At 34.2% G+C, this 21571-nt stretch overlaps 2 protein-coding genes across 2 annotated transcripts; both read right to left on the bottom strand.

Annotated features, from left to right (window-relative positions):
* Positions 1–1369: 1369 nt before the first annotated feature.
* LOC118041527 (cytochrome P450 78A7) lies at positions 1370–3389 on the bottom strand. The gene is made up of 2 exons (XM_035048918.2): positions 2338–3389; positions 1370–2237 (listed from the first exon to the last, which is right to left on the bottom strand). Exons 1-2 carry the CDS (start codon positions 3325–3327, stop codon positions 1623–1625), a joined length of 1605 nt encoding a protein of 534 aa, XP_034904809.1. The 5' UTR covers positions 3328–3389; the 3' UTR covers positions 1370–1622.
* Positions 3390–19316: 15927 nt separating this feature from the next.
* LOC118041535 (protodermal factor 1) lies at positions 19317–20908 on the bottom strand. Its single transcript, XM_035048930.2, has 3 exons — positions 20691–20908; positions 20013–20286; positions 19317–19878 (listed from the first exon to the last, which is right to left on the bottom strand). The coding sequence occupies exons 1-3, from the start codon at positions 20845–20847 to the stop codon at positions 19548–19550; spliced, it is 762 nt and encodes a 253-aa protein (XP_034904821.1). The 5' UTR covers positions 20848–20908; the 3' UTR covers positions 19317–19547.
* Positions 20909–21571: the final 663 nt, after the last annotated feature.

Raw genomic sequence — 21571 nt, 5'->3', positions numbered from 1 at the left:
GGTTGACTTGAAGGGTTTAAAAATAACCCAACCGATTTCAATCAACTCAATGTTAAATTATAAAATTAAAAATAATTCAATTAAAAAAAAACCAGAGTCAAGCTGGGTGAACTCGCTAAACTCATGATATTGATCATAAGACCATAATAATCTCATTAAAAGCAAATTGAAAAAATATAGATTTAAAAAACAAATTAAAAAATAAAATAAAAAACTATTAAAAAAAAACACTATTGCAATGAATGTGTTTTGACATTTTTGCAAGATGTGTACAAATAATATTTTTATAAGAGAAATACTAAAATATCATTTTGTTTAGCTTTTATTTTGGAGCATGAAAAACAAATAAAAAAGGTCAATTTAGCTCGTATTATGGACACATAATCCATAAGTTTTTTTAGCATTTTGACAGTAGATGCACAATACCTTCAGGAAAAAAATAATCTAAATGCAATTTTAAAATTCTCAGTTAAATTCAATAGGTTTTGAGCTTGTTAAGACATCCACTTTCTGTTAATTTTTATTTTTTTATTTTTTTATATATAAATGACATACATACATCTTCATCCGTGTATAGTATAAAAAATAAATTTTATACTTTCATGCACGTTTATTTAAAATAAAACACACAATATCATCAATAATATAACCTTTCTTAGTATTAAGCTTAAAACCATGTTTTATAGATTTAAGAATTTAATTATAATATTCCCATGTAATTGACATATATTTGATTGATTCTTTTGTAAATGTTCTAAAAAGAGTATAATGTTATGATTTCTAAATATCAACTTTAATTTAAAATTACCAGTAACTAGACCTAAGAAGGGTTCAGTAGAAAGGAAAATATAAATCAAAGGACTAAAAGAACGAAAAAAGATATGGTAAAAAATTGAAAAGAAAAAAAAAGATGGAGAACTTTGATCTAAAATGCATCAAGATAATTATTTATTTATTTTTAAAAAATTATTTTTGACATGAGCTTATTAAAATATCCAAAAACACTAAAAAATATATTAATTTTTTTAAAAAAATTATTATTTTTTAAATATTTTTAAAATAATAACAAAAAAAACACTAAAATTAAATACACACGCTTTCTCAATTGTTACAAACTAAGGTAATTACACAGGTTTGGTGTTGATGTATCATGACAGGCAAAGCGTGTAAGAAACTCCTTTCAAATATATATATCTATAGACTATATAGATATATACACGCTCCTGCAAACAAGCACAAATATTCTCCTTTGCTTTGCCTTTTTACACAGGCACATGTGACACATATACACTTGAGGAGTAGAAAGTGGAACTCATGACCAAAGTAACTTATTAACGAACAACCAAAGACATAATAAAACAAACAGTATTTATTATGAAGGAAGACAGTTACAAACAACACGTATAACAATTATGTCATCTCAGGGACACTTTAACGTAGTAACAACCCAGGTTCATAATTATAGTCATAAACACATGATCCCTCCCTCAACTACCTTCATTCTTAATTTATAATTATATCTCATAATACTTTAGCAAACGAGAAACACAAACACTAAAGCACTGGAAATTTTAAATTCAAGTCCTCAGATCAAACCCAAACCCTAGAAAAGTCGAACACCGTTAATTTCTTGGAATAGCCACAGCAGAGAGAGGTTTCTTCATTTCACAAGAAAGTTTCAGCATTTCACTTAGGTCAACTGGGTTATGCATGTCCTGAACCCACTCGAAATGGTGCACCAACTTAGCCACCCAAAGGCTCACTGTCACGAGCCCTAGGTTCTTACCAGGACAAACCCTACGTCCAGCCCCAAATGGTGCAAGCCTGAGGTCACCTCCTCTCACATCCACGTCAGCACCACCTTGACTCTCCATGAATCTTTCTGGCTTAAACACCAAGGCATCCTCCCATACTCTTGGGTCATGGGTTATAGCCCACATGTTGACCATTGCAGTTGTGTTGACGGGGACCACCATGCCATTGCTGAGGTGTACATCTGAAGTGGACAGCCGCGCCCATGAGAGGAGGGGCCCAGGAGGATGTACACGTAGGGTTTCCTTGATCACAGCCTGAAGGTATGGTAATTCAGCTACGTCAGCATCCGTGACACTCCTGTTTCCAACTACCAAGTTCAGCTCCCTGCTAAGTTTGGCCTGAATCTCCGGGTTCAAAACCAACTCTGCCATGACCCACTCGGTCAAAAGCGCAGTAGTATCGGTGCCACGAAATATCATTTCCTGCACATTACGAAGAAAACCCATAACACAGTGAGCACAGAACGCTCAAAAAAAGCAGCAGCATTAAAAATTAAAGAAAAATTAGCACACACACACTTACCCATAAAACAGCAACCATATCATCCTCTTCAAGTTTCTCTTCACCCTCCAAAGAAAGCAAGACATCTACGAAATCAGCATTATCGAAGACATTTTTTGGCTTCTTAATTCTATGCTCTTCAATGATTTGCTTAACCAGTTTCTTGACTCGAGGAACAAGTTGACAACAACGTTCTTTGATGCGAAAAGGGTCATAAAAGTAATTCAGCCACGGCAGATAATCAGACCAATTAAAAGCACCCAAGAGTTCAAACCCTTCAATAACAAGCTCTTGCAATTCTTTAGCCTCCTCATTCAATTGCATTAAGTCATATCTTTTTCCAAAAACAGTACCCATAATGTTATTAAGAGAAGCATTTTGGAGATGTTTACGCAAATAAACAACTCCATGGAGGGATTGATCATCATAAATGCCGCTCAACATTTTAGCACAATCAAGCTGGCGCCATTGCTCATGAGCCGCGATGCGCCTTGGTGCAAATAAATGAGTTGATGCAATTCTTCTCATGAGACGCCAATAAGCCCCATTTGGCGCAAAACCAATGGCTCGGCTAAACATGAGGCTTTTAGCCGATAGCTTGATGGGACGGTCAGCGAAGTGAGGAGAGGTCAAGATTTCACGAGCAATTTGAGGGTCCGATGTCACAATGGCTGGTGTGGAGCCTAAGCTGAAAGCCATGAGCTGAGTAGCGGCTTGGCTCGACGCCATGCATGCGAGGGTGCGATGGGCCAAGCCGCGGCTTAAGCTGAATAGGCTTCCAAAGAAGGGTAAGCCTCTTGGACCAGGTATGGAGACGCTACCCTTATGGTTCCTGCCATTTTTCCATGCCAGGCCACCAGTTGAGAAAGCCCAAGTTAGTAAGGTAATGACCAAGAAAGATGTCAAGACAAAGAGCGAGATTAGAGGGTTTGACAAGTTTTCGGTTTGTAACATTGCAGGGAGTGCAAACATCCACCAGCTGGAGTCGACAGAAGAGGGAACCAATTCCATTGCCAGAAAAACAGAAAGATGAGAGGGAGAGAGAAAAGGTCTGTATGTATGAAGGAGAGACGCTATTCATGAAGAATGTGTGGATAAAGGCCAACCGGGTTGGTTTAAATAGGTGCAGTGTGCTTCTTGTATGGATGCGTGGAGTGGGAGCAACATGGCTTTCATCGTTTGATTATTTTTTTTGGAGCAGTTAATCAAAGCTTCCATGATTAAGCTACCTTTTCAAATATCGATATCGAAATGATATTTTCTTATATGATTGTTTGGTCAATATTCACATGTATATCACTCCCATTTTTTTACTTCTCGATGAAAATTTGATTTGACTAGCCTAACAGTTGTACTTTATAGTTTTCTTTAGTGAAATAAGTTTAAGGGTTTTAGTCAGAATGATATTGGAAAATCCAAGTTGTTTAATAATAAGGTTTATGTTGTTGGATAATAGGCTAATTATTTAGTTCTAGTAATTTGATCCCTTCTCTTAACTAAGGTGTTTAATAGCTTCATGCAGAAACCTCAAGGGGTTGGTAACTTGTAAGCAAAGGTGGCTAGTAGCCGGTGTTTAGTAAGCTGAGATAATTGATAGCTGATACCTAAAAAAACCTTATTTGATGGATATGAGAACTCTTATATGTTTAAGTCAATAACTTTCTAGAAAGAGAAAATACAATGATATTTTAAAGAGACAAACTTTAAAAATATTTATGCTAAAAAAGCTGAGATGAAAAGATTATGAACCTTGAACTTGGTGAATTCATGAGATATTTATAACTCATGAGTATTGTTTTTTTGTAAAGAAAAAAGGGTAAATAGTCATTTCATCAAGGTAGTATTGAGCTTAAGCAAGTTACTAAGCTCGTCAAGGGGGGAAATAGGCTTAGAGGTGCTACTGGGGCTAAAGCATGGTGGGCGTAGGTTCGTGCCCGAGGCTATAGGGATACTGAGGTGTATGCCTAGCACCCTGGTCGGGCATGCGGCGCCCAGCACATAAGATACTGGGTAGCATGCCCATCTCTTACAGGGAACAGGAAGGAACCTGTACATAAAGAATTTTTCTAAAAGGTAAGATAAATCTTAAAGAGAAAGAGCCATACTTAGAAAACTTTATAAAAAGGTTGAGAAAACTTAGAAAGGGTGAGCCTATACTTAGAAACATTTCTCAATGATAAGGGGAACCCAAAAAAGGTGAGCCTATACTTAAAAAATATTCTAAAAGACTGCGATAACTCATTGAGGGTGACCCTATACTTAGAAAATATTCTAAAAGGTTGAGGAACCCAAGAAAGAGAAACTTATACTTAGAAGAGTTTTTAAGTGGCTAAGTAAACCTATTGAGGGTGAACCTATACTTAAAAAAAAATTATAAGAGGCTAGGGGTAACCCCCTATGGGTCGCTCCATGTGATAGTGAGAGGTTCAGAAGCCTCGTACTGATCTTATATCACACAGGAGAAAGGAAGACTTATAGCCTTTATAGTCGATGGTGAGGGATTTAAAAGCCCCTACCAAAGAAAAATCACACTAGGGAAGTCTATGGCCTCCTTAACGATGGTATGGCTTAAGATCTCACCACTGGAGAAATATACCATTCAATAATAGGAGGTTTGTGGCCTTCTTAGTGATGATATGGGGCTTGAGAGAGTTTCACTAGAGAGTGGTTGCATTGGAGTGGGGAAGACCTCTCTAGCGATGGCTTGAGGAGTGAGAACCCCCCACTAAAGAGTGTTTGTATTGGAGTGTGGGAGGTATGTGACCCTCCTAGCAATAATATAAAGCATGAGAGCCCTTAATTGAAGAGTGGTCACATCAGAGGGTAACAGATATGGGGCCTCTTTGATATTGTCACAAGGAGTGAGAACCCTCTATTAAAGAGTAGTCTTACTAAAGAGTGAGAGATCATAAGGCTTAAAATCCTCATTGACGAGTCGTACCAATCCAAGACTTCATTGGAGAGGTTGTAAGTCCAAAATCAACCTCTATAGACTTTGTGAAGGCTAAAAGCCCTAAAGAGTCGTGTCATTCTAAGAGTACATTAGAGAGATGAGAGATCTAAAATCAATCCCTGGAGATTTCATAAAGTCTAGAAGCCCCATCGGAGATCTGTAAATATTATATAAAAAATAATATCTTTATTTCAAAAATAAACTCATTACTATTAAGGATAAGGTGATGTGAGTTTTAAGCGTGTGAGAGATTCTTAGGAGAAGCATGTCTTAGAGGTGGTAGGTGTTTGCCTTAACTATCATGATAACTTTAAATGAGAGATCCCATTTTGTTTCAAAGAATTAGCAAATCCTTATGATATAACAAACGCCCACGGGTTAGTTCATGATTATTCTTCCTCGAGCTATCATTTCTACTAGAAGAATGATTTTGCTTAGAAGGTCCTTCATGCTGATTGTCCTTGTAAAATTAAGAAGGTCTATGTTGTAGAACACTAATTAACCTTTTTCATCCGTATATGATTTTTCATTACTAGTTTCATATTAAGCAAGCTTCTATCTAATAAAGCATAAAGTTTTCTCTAAAGGGTAAGTTCCCTTACCCCTTTTATCAAGGTCTATAATTCTACAAGCTCAAGCAACTTTTTCACTTGAACATCTCCTCATCAAACCTTTTAAAATATGCTCATGTAGACTTATCTTCTTGTAGAGTAACACCAAAAAGCTTAGTGAAGCTTTTCTTGATGGGTATGCTAGTGTTAAAACATGTCACTAGCTTTGCATAAAGGTTATTGAAGTCTTTGATAGAGCCTGACTCTAAATTATTATACCAGGCAAACACAGACCCTCAAAAGGTTATGAGGAGGATTTTGCGTATCGAGTCACTATCCTGGATGATCAACTCAAACTTATTAGGCATATTATGCATATGCTCTCTCGAGTCACCAATGTCATCATAGTTATTTAGGCTTATTTTTTATGGAAATATGGTCCCTAAAGAGTTGAGTGTTCAATACTCATTTGAACAAAATAGAATCTCTCAATTGATAAGGGTTGTAGAAATTCTCTTAGGTATTCTCAAATACAAATCATCTTTTAGTCCTTTGTTTGTTATAAACTAAAGAGCTCGAGGAGTTTGGTGTGTAACGATGTGATTAATAACTGATTTCCATCACGCGATGGTTTAAGGGGACATGTCTAGAGTTTCAACTGTGTGTGGGGGTATCATGATGCCGTGATCGATCCCTAGAGGTTCTTGGCAAGCATCAAGGCAAAATACTCTTTTGGAGGTCATTTTTCCTATACTCTTTATGGTAGTGGAATTGCTTACGGGAACTAGGAGTAGCTGATAATGGTGGAACTAGGGTGTTATGTGTTGTTGAAGGTGCCAAAACTTGCTGGAGTTACAAGTCTTGGTTTTTCTATTGAGTTGCCAACATAGTCTGAGTGAGGATTTGCATTTGACTGATGAGTTATTAAAGGTCTGGTTGGTAGAAGTGTCCGCAATAACAGGTAGATCAATCACATGTCCTAGCCAGGTGTGTCTTTGTTGTTTACCATAGAATGGCTTGGAAATGTCCAAAATAAGTTTTAGAAACAAGCTTATGGTTTTTTTTTTTAATCATTTCTCCACATATAATGTTAATTAATAATGTCTCAAAATCCAAGGTGCTTAAGAATAATGTTTAAGTGGCTAGTAATATGTTGATCATTTGGTTATAACAATCTAATCTATTTTTTCTAGCCAAGGTGTATGGTTGCTTAATGTGGAAAACCAAGTGGCTGGTAGGTAATGCCTAGTAAGCCAGGGGTGACTTGTAGCCGATACCTACAAAAGATCCTTTTTTTTATGGATGTAGGGACTTTGAGATGCGTAAGTCAATAACTCTGTAGAGAGAGATAGTAAAATAATATTTTAAAGAGATAAGCTCCTAAAATATAAATGCTAAAAATATTAAGAATAAAGAAATTGTAAACTTTGAACTTAGTGGATTCATTGGGTATTTTACTGAACATAAGTCTTGTTTTTGTGTGGAGAGAATTGATTGAAGAGTCATCTAACTCCTATATATATATGTGGTATTATAAGTTGTATTCTATTCAAAATAATATTAAATTTAGGTTTATTATGCAAGTTTTTAAATCATAATCATGTATTGAAGCTCAGAATCAATTGAGACTCTCACTAAACTAAAAAAATATCTTTTCTAAAATTTATATTTTTAAGATTCTAAGATTTCTGGGTGTTAACACACGTGTATTTGGTTTTATTTTTCAAGTCCCATTTGCTTTAAAGAAATTCCCAAGGCTAGCGGGTTTTGCCCTATGCAGTTAGGTGCATGTTGTGAAGGCAACTTAAGCTTGTCAAAGAACTAATTCAAACCAAAAGTTTAAACTGTTAGGTGAGGCCTCAAGATATGATTTATATTATTCTCTAACACATCCCCTTAAGTGAAAGCCCTTTAGGTTTTAAACTTGCACAGACTCACATTACCTTGTGCTTAATTTTTATCAAATAAATGGGGATGATGAGATTCGAACTCGTGATCGCTTGGTCATCAAAGCTCTGATACCATATCAAAGAACCATTTCAATTCAATAGCTTAAACTGTTAAGTAAGGTTCTAAGATATGATTTATATTATTCTCCAACACACCCCCTCAAGTGAAAATATTTTGAGTTTGAAACTTGCACAGACTCACATTACCTTATGCTTTTTTTTTATCAAATAAATGAGAATGGTGAGATTTGAAATCGTGACTGCTTGGTCATCAAGGTTTTAAAATCATGTCAAAGAACAATCTCAACTCAATAGCTTAAGTTGTTAAGTAGGATTTTAAGATATGATTTATACTATTCCCTAACATAACCAATATAACATTTTTATAATTTCATACCATAAGACTGCGCATGATATTAAGTAAATCCTCACGTGAATGGCAGACCACGAAGTTTGCCATTTCTCTTGTCTAAGGAGTGCATGCTTTTGGCACTCTAGCACAATTCAAACTTTAAGCATTGTTACTTGATGCGATGGAAATGTGAACGTCGGCTTTGTTCCAACTGTTGAAATTGTCATCGAGCATTTTAGTATCTTATACACCGTCCCTTTGCATGGATTTACGAGCTAGCAAATGCAGAGAAACAGGGCTGCTCAATAAGTTGGTCTTATTATGGCAGCAAATGATTGGCGTAACCAGCTTGAGATCGTGTTATAGGCATTATTATAGTTCGTTGTTAGAAATTAGTGAATAAAGAAAGCAACAATTGAAAGTTGATAAACGTTCCAGCAAGGCGTGTATCTACTTTTGCAGTCTCGTATGGAAAAGAAGGAAATATTTTAACCAAGAACCTAGAACTTGTGATCCCACCGGCCCCTTGTAGGCACTAGAAAACTCTTGGTACTGGAAACTGAAGAAAAGATTAATCTTTCGAGGGTGGGATCGTGGGATGCTATTATATTAACTTGTTAGTTTTATACTCAGTTAATTAACCTAGACCTAATACTCCATCTCGAACTAATTAAATCTAGAAATATATCTATACAGTTTATAAATTCACCATGAAAACTCGAAGTTTCTGCTATACCGGGGAAATAAAAACAAGAAAAATGAAGCTTGGGTGTCTTTCCCAGGAGGTTAAAAAAATGGAGAAAAATCAGACATTCAGAAGGGCAGCGGGAATCAAACCTGCATCATTAGCTTGGAAGACTAAGGTTTATAGTTGACGTTGATTCATTATTTTTGTCAGAAAGTTTCGCCAAATGAGCACATGCTGTAGATTTTTTGAAAAATACGAGGGATATATCTTAGTTACCAACTGCTGTTTTTTAAAATACCATAGTTGGGAACTGTAGTAATTTTAAAAACAATAACCCCAAATTCTAAACTTTAATCCTAACTGAACCCTAACTTTAAATGTTTCCCAAATCCCAAAGCAATCTAAATCAATTATTGTGAACTCCGAATGCAAATCAATTTACATCAATTAGGGTTAATGTTATGGGTTTGCAATTGAGGTTTAGAATTGGGAATAGTTTGTTATAGCTAGGGTAGGAGAATATTTAAGAGTATAATAATGGTTGTTTTTTAAAGTTTTTTTTTGGAAATAAATTAAAATAATAATTTTATTTTTAAAAATTAATTTGGTATTAATACATCAAAATGATATATATATATATATAAAAAAAAATAATTTAAAATATAAAAAACTTACCTTTTTTAAAATACCGCAGGTCTCAGCAGCGGTATTTTGAAGAACCATATTTTAAAACCACAGTATTTCCTTGCCTATCCTATTCCCTGAAATATTTTTAAGTCAATGCTAGCTTGTCAATTTCTGTAAAACCGTGCAGGAGCAGTTTTTTGTGTGGACTATGAAATAGAGGTAATAAAGTAGAGAACCTGAATTTGACTGGTGTTTCCAGTCCTCATTTAGGATGGAGAATTGAAAGGGACAATACAAGATTTTTTAAGTAGACATGCGTGATCATAAGACTGGCCACGAGTTCATTTCAGTCATAGGTTTATAGAAATCTGCAGAAGAACTGCATAGAAGTTTGAGCCTACAAACTTTGAAAGTTTATAACTTTAATTAGCCATAAAGCCTATAATTTTTTTTTACAGTGTCTTTCTACTTGGCATTATTTATATATTATCCCATGAATCATTCGTTTATTTTATTCTCAAATTTATCCTCTTAGTCTTAGTCTTTGGTAATGGTCCATGTTTGCTCTGAAAGTTCCAGTTCCATGATCTCTCTTCCTAGAGATTTGAATGCAATATATAGAAAGTGGTCCCTTACTTGCGATGCTGTTAAGACAAACATAAAGGACGCCGCAACAGTTTTCGAATTTCATCAATGCGTGTGCTTATTCAATATCCTAAAGCTATACACTCGTACAAGATCGAATGTGTGTCATGTGAAAAGCTAGAACACGATCAGCTTGATTGGCCTAGTTTTCATCAATCCAAGAAAGCACGGTCTTCTCAACACCATAAAACTCGAAGATCAAAGACTAATATTAATGATAATTGTAGCACCACCACGATTAACCAAGCTTAATTAGGGCGTTGCGTTAGTTTATAATTCGCAGAGTTCATTGGCTGATGCCTGTAGTTCAGGTCAATCAACCTTATGTATTCATTAATTGAATACGATCCTGGAGGGAAGATCACGCAAAGATTTGCCCCACGCTTTGATAGCATGGAGCAAATGATATTTCACACCGAGTAGGAGTGATTAGATACTTGTATGCACAACGGCACAGAGGGATAAGCTCGGACAGATGGACTAAACCTTATCTCAGTTTAACCTTTTATTTTATTAGTATTATTTTTATTTAGTCAAGAACCCTAATATGAGATTCTGCGTGCTGGGATGTTAACATAACATTCTTCTAGGAAGGAGGTTACTTATTTATTTCTTCGTTACTTAAAAATTTGCTGAAATAAAGAATATTCAACCCCACATGCCATAGGCGATTACAAGAAAAGTTTAGGGGATAGCTTTCCATCGCCAAATGACTTAAAATATAAGCTAATTCAACTCAGCGCTAGAATCCACTGTACTTGAACGTTGAAAATAGATCGGTTCTCACATTCTATTGAGAATTTCTTAGGAACAAAGTTCGACAGGCGGGAGCTGCTTTAATTCAGTAAAACTGGCTCGTTTTCCTTCATCTATCTATATATATATTACAAGAAAAGTTTAGGGGATAGCTTTCCATCACCAAATGACTTAAAATATAAGCTAATTCAATTCAGCGCTAGAATCCACTGTACTTGAACGTTGAAAATAGTTCGGTTCTCACATTCTATTGAGAAATTTTTAGGAACAAGGTTCGACAGGCGTGAGCTGCTTTAATTCTGTAAAACTGGCTCGTTTTGCTTTATATATATATATATATTATATATATATATATATATATATTGAAGCAGTTAATCAAGAATGAATAATGAAGGCAGATATGGTTCGTGGTCGGCAGCTTTGCGGAGGTAGATGGGTCATAGAGTAGCTAGCTACTAGCTATGTCGACTGAAAGAAATAAAGCACTAAAGAGTGTGAAAGATCTACATGGTTCTGAGATAGGAAACTTGAGAATCACGCAAAACAAACATGGGGCAGTGGGGTGTACACGTGAGTGTAGAGTAGAGCCTCGTGAACGCAAATCTTTGAGATGGGAGATTTTGCAGCACAGACTAGCGTAAAATGGGCCATATCATATCCAACACAACACGCCACCACCTCGCTTCCTGCCTTCACACACGCACTGTAGGAAAACAGAAAGGTCCTTTGCTTTCCACTCTTTGGAGTTTGGAGCCCAGGATCCTGCATTCGAGGACGCATATGCCTGACCTCGAGATTCGTTTGCCGAATTATTCGGATTATTTATATCATCTGATTTAAAAGAATTATGGTTAAATTTTCTTAAGAAATTTCATTCAATTTAGTTTTTGTTACAAATCTTTAAGATTAAAAATCTGATTCGAACCAGACTAAAAAAACCGAACACATAATTAATCTCTCGTTCACACCAGCCACCGACCCAATCACCCATCGAACACCAAAATACCCGATTCAAGCTTTTATAAAATTAATGTTTTGGGCTTTGCTCAACCTTCCACTGATTTTCTAAATTTTCAAACCCTCCTCGCCCCCCTGCTCTTGGTTTGAACAAATCAAGGTGTAAACACATAAAATTTACATAGCTAATTGGATGAGAGTTTTATATATATATATATATAGTAGCGCAGTTTGAATTTAAAAAAAAAAACAAATAGCATAATTAAAATTTATCTAGAAAAATAATTAAAGATTTTTGTCATCTTGTTTTTTTATGTTGAATTGAGATATTATTTATTATCATGTTTGTATTATTTATGCTTGATTTATTAATTATAATAAAATAATGATATTTAAACTTGTGATTGTTTGGCTATTAAAATTTAATATTATGTAAAGAACTAATTAAATTCAATAATTTAGATTATTAGGCAATGTATATTTATATTATTATTTACCAAGAAGAAATACTAGTAAAAAAACAAACAAAGAAAAAGAAGCCAATGTACAGCAACGCTATGGTGGCACCGTATCTGATCTTGAGCAAGGAAATTGATCGCCGGGCCGACCTTTGATATTGTAAGCATCAGAGACATTGGGATATGCTCCTGAGGCACGAAATTGATCAAAAACTTCAAAAAATAAGTCTTTCTTGCACCACTCTCATTTCGTGAATCAACGATCAATGCATCAAATTAACTCTCCATTCACGACTTTCAAGACCGATTTTTTTTCTTTATTTGAAATAAATGTTAAAAAATCTAAAATAATTGGATAACATTGAAAATTAGCACAGTAAACATAAAAAATTAAAAGTATAATATTGTTTGATTTTTTTTTTGATGAAATAACACTCTTTTACTTTGTTGGATTTCATAAACACGATATTTATTAAATATTGCTTTTTTAAAATCTAAAAAGATAGTCGTCACATTTCAGAATAACAACATTCAATAAATGTCACACTTTTAAAGCACAATAAGGTGAAAGTGTGTTATCATCTAGTTCAGTCGGTCAATCGGCTCATAATGATCAGTAAAACCAGTCGATCGAATTTAAAAATCACAAGAAAAATCTTAAAACCACCAAAACCAAAGAGTTTTAATGAGATTTTTTATATTTAAAGATCCAGTTATCTGTGTAGCAACGCGATGGCTACTATTGGAAAAATAGCTTTTGAAAATTCTTATAAAAATTTGAGCACGGTCAAATGATCAAATCAAAAGTAATAATCCTTTTGATCCGTTATTCTGGTCAAGTATGACCAAACCTCGCCTTAAGTCTAAACTTATCCCACTGGTCTATGTATGTATCTGCTAGGTTATCCACATAACCTGTTTGGGACAAATCCTCATTTAGCTATGATAGACTCATACCTAACTGCTCAAAATTACTTGTTATCACAAGATCAAGTGCATCATTGACATAGAAAAACAGAGGACAACTATTGTATGAATAATAAGTTTTTGAGATTTTAATTGAACTTTATTTTTTAGTCTACAAGTTGAGCAAAAATATATAATTTGACTTGTAAAATATATTTGAAAAAAATTCATAAAATTATAGTTTTTATAAGAAACAATTGACCAATTAATACAACTAAATCCAATCGAGCATCGGTTAAGCCAGATGATAGCACACTTTTACCTTGCATTTAAGAAAAGCAATATTTAGTAAATAATATGTTTCTGAAACGCAACATGATAAAAATATAATATTTTATCAAATTTTTTTAAAAGATATTATTCTTTCAATTTTTTTTATGCTAACCTTGAAAAAAAAAAAAAATAATTGGTACGCTTGCATGAGGCTTCAAGGAAAGAATATTCGGCTCCATTTTTTGGGACATATTATAAAATCACCATAAATAATCGCTCGTGTCAAGTCATTGTAAACATGCCACCATAATATTTCTTTTTGTTTTATGTTTGTTTTTATATTTTAAAAGTGTTCGGATCAATTTATGTGTATCATGATTAATTTCTAGACCCGCTAAATATCCTACAAGTCCAGTAAGCAGGCAAGGCACCACGAGGGTGACAGATATGCACGCCAAGACTCGAATCTAGGATGCATAGGTAAGGAAACCCTTACTAGGATTGCTGGGTTACAAGCCTCGATGCGACCTTGTGATTTTTTTATATTAAAGGGTGGATGCTTATTTAAAAAAAAAATAACATAGGCAATGCTTTGTTTGTTGACCTAGTTTTCGGCGATCGGATAATTGCTAAAACGTCAGGCCACAAGTTTTTATTTAAAAAACTCAATTTTTAACTTTTACTTTTTACTCCAAACATCTAGAAAATACTTTGGACACCTTGACAAACTCATCTATGATATCAAATAACCCAAAAACCTGAAAAAAAAAAAACTTTTCTAACTCAGATCTACCATCTTAGGTAATAAAAATAAAAATGAACACCTAAGTAAAAATCTTCTCATCAAATAAAATCTATTGACATAAAAATCAATATTTTTCATGGTCAAAATTTGTGTTAACCAAGATTTTCTCTTTATATAACTAGAATCCAACTACTCTCTCATTTCTCAAACTAGAAATTAAAAAATAAAAAGAGTTTTGTATCAAAATTGAATTTGTTTAAAAAACATCGAGGAACTAAAAATTAATTACTTAGAAAGTACATCACAAAAAACTTTTCACCCGAGTTTTAAGGCCACCACCCATTTTCTCTACCATTTTCATTTTAATCTCCTAACTTTTAATCATGTCATTTCCTAGCAAGTTTACTTAAAATAACCATGTCATAAAATAGCAAAATTAAAAACAAAAAAGTTTAGGGATGAAAAAAAGAAGTGACAATTAGCATTGCCTCGTATCCGTGGGAGCAGTAGCCGGGGCTCCATTGATTTGCTAGACCTTTAGTATAACACAAGATATCGTGAATTTGCCTCACAGTGACATCAACCAAACCCAACCCAAATTTCCACACAGGAGTTCTGATGTATTCGTAACAGTGAATGGTGATTTTATCAGGGCTCTAGTTCATAAACATCCACGATAATGGTTTCTCCCTTAGTAACATACAGTGCTGGACCGGGAAATTGTTCATTTACGGTCATAACGTTCTTTGTGCTGCAGAGCCTTGTGAATGGAACATCTATGGCCTATAATAAATATTTAAATGTTAAAATTAAAAATAAATAAATAAGTATATTTGAATGTTAAAAGGCGCTGCACGTGTTGATCAAAAAACATGAGCGTCTTTGCTTGCGTCACATACTTTTGTTATTTTTTTATTTTGACAAATACCAAATTATCCCTGAATTGATTTAATAATGATGCAAAAAACTATTATAAAAAGAACACAATGCCTTTTGTCTATATGCTTAAATTTTTTTGCTTTTAAAAATATTTTCATCGTTTTACTATGTATTTTAATTATTTATTATTTTTTATATTTAGTTAGATACCAAATTGCTTCTCAACTGATATTATAATAGCAAAAAAATCATGGTATTGACATCATGTTTAAATTATTTTTTTGCTTTGAATAGTATTTTGATCAATTTACTATGTAATAAAATTAAAAAAAACTTATTTATTTTTAATCAATTTAATAATAATAAATAAATCATATAAAAAGACTTCAATACAAGCCAATGTTGAGTTTTTAAGTGAACAAACATAAACATCATTATACTATTTTTGTAAACAAATGCAAATGAGTGTTTAGCTACAATCTTAAATATCCCAAGATATTTTAACTTTTGTAATACAAGTGTAAGTGTATACTAACTGATGTAGGAAACAAATACATGGTCTGTTCCATCAGAAAGTTGAAAACTCATAAGATATTTAAGATTTTCAAATATTTCACGTCATTTATTGATTTGTTAAATTTTAGAAATTTTAATGCTTTTATATTTATGATTATGAAGCTGGACCACTTGAACATAGAATTTGAAAGCCACAATCTCTATTAACAATATTTTACTGAGATTAAATTTTAAGAGGTATAGTTTAATTGATTATATATATTATGTTTATTTTTTAAAAATTATCAATTCGAGTATTATAAATCTTAGATTATTAAAGATTTAAATAATTATTAATTTTAAAATATTTAAAAAATAATCAAGATACATATATGATGTAAATATAAATAGGAGCAATGCACATCCAACACTACCCTATTCAAATAGTTGTCAGACTTTATGCTATATGTGTGTGTAGAGCTTGTGCACTGTTTTGGAAGGTCGGTGAGGTAGGTTAGTTAACATTATCAAGAACAATAATACACGTCCTGTGGCTAGAAGCTCTGCAGATGTATCCTTTTTTTTTTAATGATAATCGAGGAGCATAATGTTAGGAGTTTGAGATATCATGCTTAATTGTCTTATTTTCTTCGTTGATGTAAAATAAAAGCTTCTAAAACACAATTAAAAGTGGTTCCTAGCTATATATCAATGGTATTTTCTAAATAAAAGTAATATTTATTTTATAATTAGAGTATCCTCAATCTAGTTTTCATATATCATTTTAAATTCATCTTTCAGGTTTAAAAAAAACTATTTATATCAAAATTAATAAATTCCTGAAAAAAATCCCTTCTCAACCCTTTTCAAGTTTAAAACCTAGTGGCGCAGAAACCTAAATAACATCGTATCAAGATTTATGAGGCATTCTATGCTCCTTTTATCCATTGCTGGGCTTCACAGTGCTGTTTTTACCCACCACACCTTCTTAGTAGACTCAAGAGTTCTCAAGAGGCCTTGCAAGGCTTCATAAATGTTGGGCTCTAAGGCCTGCTTAAACTTTTGGATCCAGACTCCCTTGCACACTGGGCTTCAAGACATCTCGAGCTGTTTTTGATTGCCCAGCTGTAATCTATAAAATTAAACTGCCGGGATGGAGTCAAACTTCTAAGCATGTTAAAACCGGCGGCGTATATGAAGCACGTATGGGGATACGAGGTGCAGATATAATACGATATCGACATCCAAATACGATAATTCTTAAAAGTTTTAGAATATGATATACATGGATATGTTAATTTCCAAATATTTTATTTAGTATATAATACTAATACTAATACTAATACTAATACTAATACTAATACTAATACTAATTTATTTTAATAATCAATAAAGTCACATTTAAAAAAATCAATTATTATAATCCAATGAATGCAAGATTACATGAAAGAAAAGGATAGGTATCCTTATATTTTAAAAAAAATATAAGGTCTTCACATTAAAATATAAGGTCGCGTATTACCAAAATTGAACTCAAAAGGCAATACATTGCTAAATCTCAAAGTACCTTAGCAGACGGTGCCACCAATCTTCGATGATGATCGATGCGGCTCGAAGCAATGATTCAGGAAAAAGTATTTCACATAAATCAAGCCGCCGTCCACATGTTTCTTTCATATTTGTGTCTTCTTTTAGATCTGGGACTAAATCAGATTCTTCTTTCTTTTTTTTTAGAATAGATTAATTAATTTGTAGTTGTGGCATCAAAATAATTTCACCACTCGGCCAAAATCTGAATCCTAAGAGGAAGCGGCAAACCGGGAACTTCTAGGTTCATTTCTTTTAGGATGCCCTATTTAGATCACATCCTCCTTGCTGGTAGGATTTTGGTACTCAGATTGAATTGAATTGAATCCACAGCTTTTATATCTCACCTATCATATAAGAGATGACCCTTTGAGATTTTATCAAAATGCAAACCCTACCTACAGTTGCATTATGATTTTGGTCAGTTTTCTCTCTGACGTCGATAAAAATATTTTTCGAAGATCCCACCTAGGCACCTAGCTAGCTTACCGAGGAAGTAATAACTTATTGTCATTCTATATAAGCACCTACGACAGAATGTTTAGCCACCCTTAAACCGAGGAATTAACCAATTTGTGAGTTTTCTTCCTTTGCAACTACTCGGGCTCAGGTTTTCTTGTTAGTTACTATAAGAAAAGGGAGCGAGCATCTGCTACCATGTCGAGATCATGCCGAGCTCTCAAAGTATTTGTTTTTCTTCCCTAATTTTGGTGGTCTTGCTGGTATGCATTAACTGTTATGATAACTCGAGCCATGAGCCATCTGTCCCCGTGTCAGTGTGTTTGGACTTTGGAGTATCATTGTACGTTGAACTTTTCTTCGAACAAGACTCAATTGAAGTAATGGGCTTAAAGGACATTGTCTTTGATGGCAATAGTTGTTCTGTGCTGGTAAAGTCATTAACAATATTTGTAAATGTATAGCTACCAAAACACAGCAGTAACTGCTTATTTATGCGTTTTTTTCGTCTTCACTTTTTCATACATCGAGTGGTTGATAATGAAATCGATAGAAATAGATTGCAGTTGTTATACAATGATTCTAGCGCATGCATAAAAGCCATAGCTTTCGTTTTATGTCATATATACTTAAAAGTAATTAATATGAGATTTTATTAGAATATATAGCTTTACAACTGTTGACCCAAACTTGATCTCTTAAATTTTTATTAGATTACTTCCGATTATTATAGTGAAAAACAGTTTTGTTATTTTGAATCATAGGCAATAGTTTGAAAGCATGAAAATTATATTGTAAGAAAATGTGATTTGAAAGAAAGAAATTAAAGTTTATGAGCTATATATGTTCAACTTGACTCACAATTCAGGATAATTTTGAATAGTTTAGGCTCGTTTTTTTTGTTTGTTTAAATGGATTTTCTGGTTGTATATTTTCTTGGATTTTGATTGTCTCGAGGAAATTAAGGAGTGATACCTTGGACAGATTTGACAATCCGTTCTAGATCCCAAGATTTTGTATATTTTACTTGTTGTCAGTGATACCAAACAGTCAGCGTTCAAAGTTCATAGTTGCGTTATCAAGCAGAAAAGAAAAAATCGATTATTATTTATCCTTTAACTTCTGTTTTTCCTGGCCTCCTGTTTCTTGATAGTTGTGTTCGTAAAATGCTCTCCTAGTCTTCTTAAACTGATCAGGCACAGTTAAATCGTATCACTAAAGATCTATGTATCACACCCTGGCTCCATATTGGTTTCTTTGAAGGTGACTGATCTAGTTGTTTTTCCATACATTTATCATGATTTAGCATGTCACCAGCTCTATACTAATTCAAAATATTGCATGTATTTTGGCTTGGGTACAAATGTTTATCTTGGTTCCCTTTGAAAATCTCTTCCCTTCGTGTTCAGATTTCTCTTAAGCAAGTAGTGTTTAGTTAATTCCTACAGTCATGCATATCTGGGCTTTTCTGCTCAACTTGTTTTTTTTTTTTGCTACTTTACATAAATCTATTCAGTTCTCATTTACTCTGGTAACTTAGCATGCATCGTCTGCTGCCATTTCTATTAAAGGAATATAATATAGTATATTGGATCTTTGACAAGTGAACCTTGTATTTTTCTGCAAGTTCCAACTGTCATGCAGCATGTTTCTTTTGGTCTCTTGTATACTCCTTGTGTACATTGAGTTGCTCATGCAGACCCTCTTTTTAGTAGCGGAATTAAAAAGGAATTGAAAGTAATTAAACCATGAATCTTATTGAAAACTAAACAAGAAAACATCAACTTAAGCAACATTCCAATGTCAACCTATCCTTAACATGGTCACCAAGTTGATCATAAGATAGGTAGCACATGAACCTAATTAAATAGCACACACCTACAAAAGATACACCAATTAATTATGCTTTCCACAAACTGAACTGTGAACATGAACAAAAGATAATCTCTCATCAGACTCTGGGCTTGAGTCTGCCCTCATTGGCCAGCTTGAAAAGATGTCCCTGTGCTCCTGCGGCCTTGTTGGAGGCTAGTGAAGCAACGAAATTCTCCCTGACTTGCCTGGTTGTGAAAGGGAACCTGTTGCTCACCATGGAGTTGAGCAAGGAAGCAGTACCTTCTCGGTAGAGTGTCCCGTACCCATCAGTACGTGTGTTTGAAAGTGCTTGCTGCAAGGTCATACTCGTTCCAAATCCTGGCAAGCTAGTCACACCAAATGCGTTTCCCATTGTTCCCCACCAGCCCAAAATACCCCCTATTAGTGCAGGGTGAGTTCTCCAGTAACTGTAAATTAAACAAACAGACATACATGTCAGTTGTTACTATATGGCCACTGCATGACGAGTATATATTTAACCTATTTCATTGCTTAGAATTTCATATTTAGTTTACATTTTGAGTGGTTTATGGAAACTTACTTGCATGAGAAGGGTGAATTTGGGTCAGGAATGAACGGAGGCGTGGGGGTGAAAGGGGTGCCTGGAGTGATACTTGGGGTGGTTGGTGGGCTTACAATGACTGGTATTGGGGGGCTGCCTCCTGTGGTTGGAGGGGTGGGGTGGTATCCACCTCCTCGAGGAGGGTTTGATGGTGTTGGATTGTAGCCTCCACCTGAAGGAGTTGATGGCGTTGAGTGAGATGGTGGGTTAACAGAGCTACCTCCTGAACCATGTGAAGGGGTCCCGTGTGAACCTGTCAATTAGAATTTGAACCATTAGCAGATATATATATATTGTGGAAGAAGTTGATTTACGGAGCTTTCTTTAGCTTAATGCTATTAATAATTTGAGCAATCTCCGATATGATATTTTTCTTCTCACTATGATCACTTGCATATTTAGTTAAAAAAATTATACTATAGTAGCTTGTATACGCGCGAACACATAATTTACAAGTTAGCTAGTTAGTACTCGCAACAAGAAAAAAGTTCGTCGCTTCACTACATGGAGTTGTTTCATACTGAGCATGCAGAAGTTGGAATCAGCACTTGACTATATGTATAAATCATGCATGAAAAGATGGGTGCCAGCACTGTCGTTTAAAGTACGAGTGCCTGCGCGCGCAAGCGTGAGAGAGAGAGAGAGAGAGAGAGAGACCAGAAGGGGGACTTCTTGAATGTGGATCTGGGAAGTAGAAGTTCTTTTGATCTTCAAAGGTTGTGGCCAATACAGGGAACGCCAAGTTGTGAGAAAGCAAGCCAGCGGCCAAAACCCACATCAACATTGAAGCCTGCTTGCTTTCCTGCTTCTCCATCTCAATATTCTTGGAGAACACTAGAAGTAAGCTGGGATATAACTGAAAGGTGCATTCTTCAGTGAAGAAAGCGGGGATTATATAGAGCTGGCTGAGTGAAGTAAATATTAGCAGGTGAAGGAGTATGTGGTTAGTTGATTTGTTGCCGGAGCATTAATTTGTGCTATTAATGACTTGCACTGATGCGATAATGCAAATCCACCTCCCCGCCACATGTATCTCTTTTCTCCCATGATGTATTTATTTTAACTTGCATAAGCTCAGTACTCTTGCTAATGGATTGTTCTCTCTAGTTTTAGGAACTCTGATGTGTGAATTGCCACCATTGCCATGGAGGTTTTGCCAAGGTTACTACGAAATCAATTATTATATATGCTTGTTGGAAGGAAAAAAAAAGTGTGGCAGGAGTTTATTAACAGCAAAATAATAAGTAAAACTAAAGAACAAGAATATTTTAGAGAAAAACAATTTTAATAAGTGTTTTCTCTTGTGTATTTAATTCTCTCAACATATATTAATTATGTTTCTCATTAAAAATCTATTTATAAACCTTAGGCAAATAAAAAAGAAACTATTAAAAAAAATCTTAATCTAAAGAGAAAATGTATTATGTCATCTTCATCGGTCAATTGTTTCTGAATTGATCAATTGATTCCTCTATTTTGCAAAAAAATCAAAATCTAGTTTGCTTTCAATATCCTCTTTTAAAATTGATTTCTTTATA

This window comes from Populus alba, chromosome 14, assembly GCF_005239225.2.
Source record: "Populus alba chromosome 14, ASM523922v2, whole genome shotgun sequence".
Taxonomy (NCBI): domain Eukaryota; kingdom Viridiplantae; phylum Streptophyta; class Magnoliopsida; order Malpighiales; family Salicaceae; genus Populus; species Populus alba.
The sequence above is the reverse complement of the archived record's forward strand: the minus strand, read 5'-3'. Positions and strand labels throughout refer to the sequence as shown.

Excerpts from the sequence above, each read along its gene's own strand:
- LOC118041527 (XM_035048918.2), bottom strand. The coding sequence starts at position 3,327 with ATGGAATTGGTTCCCTCTTCTGTCGACTCCAGCTGGTGGATGTTTGCA. Across the intron at positions 2,238-2,337 it reads ATATGGTTGCTGTTTTATGG|GAAATGATATTTCGTGGCAC; the intron begins GTAAGTGTGTGT and ends CGTAATGTGCAG.
- LOC118041535 (XM_035048930.2), bottom strand. The coding sequence starts at position 20,847 with ATGGAGAAGCAGGAAAGCAAGCAGGCTTCAATGTTGATGTGGGTTTTG. Across the intron at positions 20,287-20,690 it reads TTCAAGAAGTCCCCCTTCTG|GTTCACACGGGACCCCTTCA; the intron begins GTCTCTCTCTCT and ends TCTAATTGACAG. Across the intron at positions 19,879-20,012 it reads AATTCACCCTTCTCATGCAA|TTACTGGAGAACTCACCCTG; the intron begins GTAAGTTTCCAT and ends TTTAATTTACAG.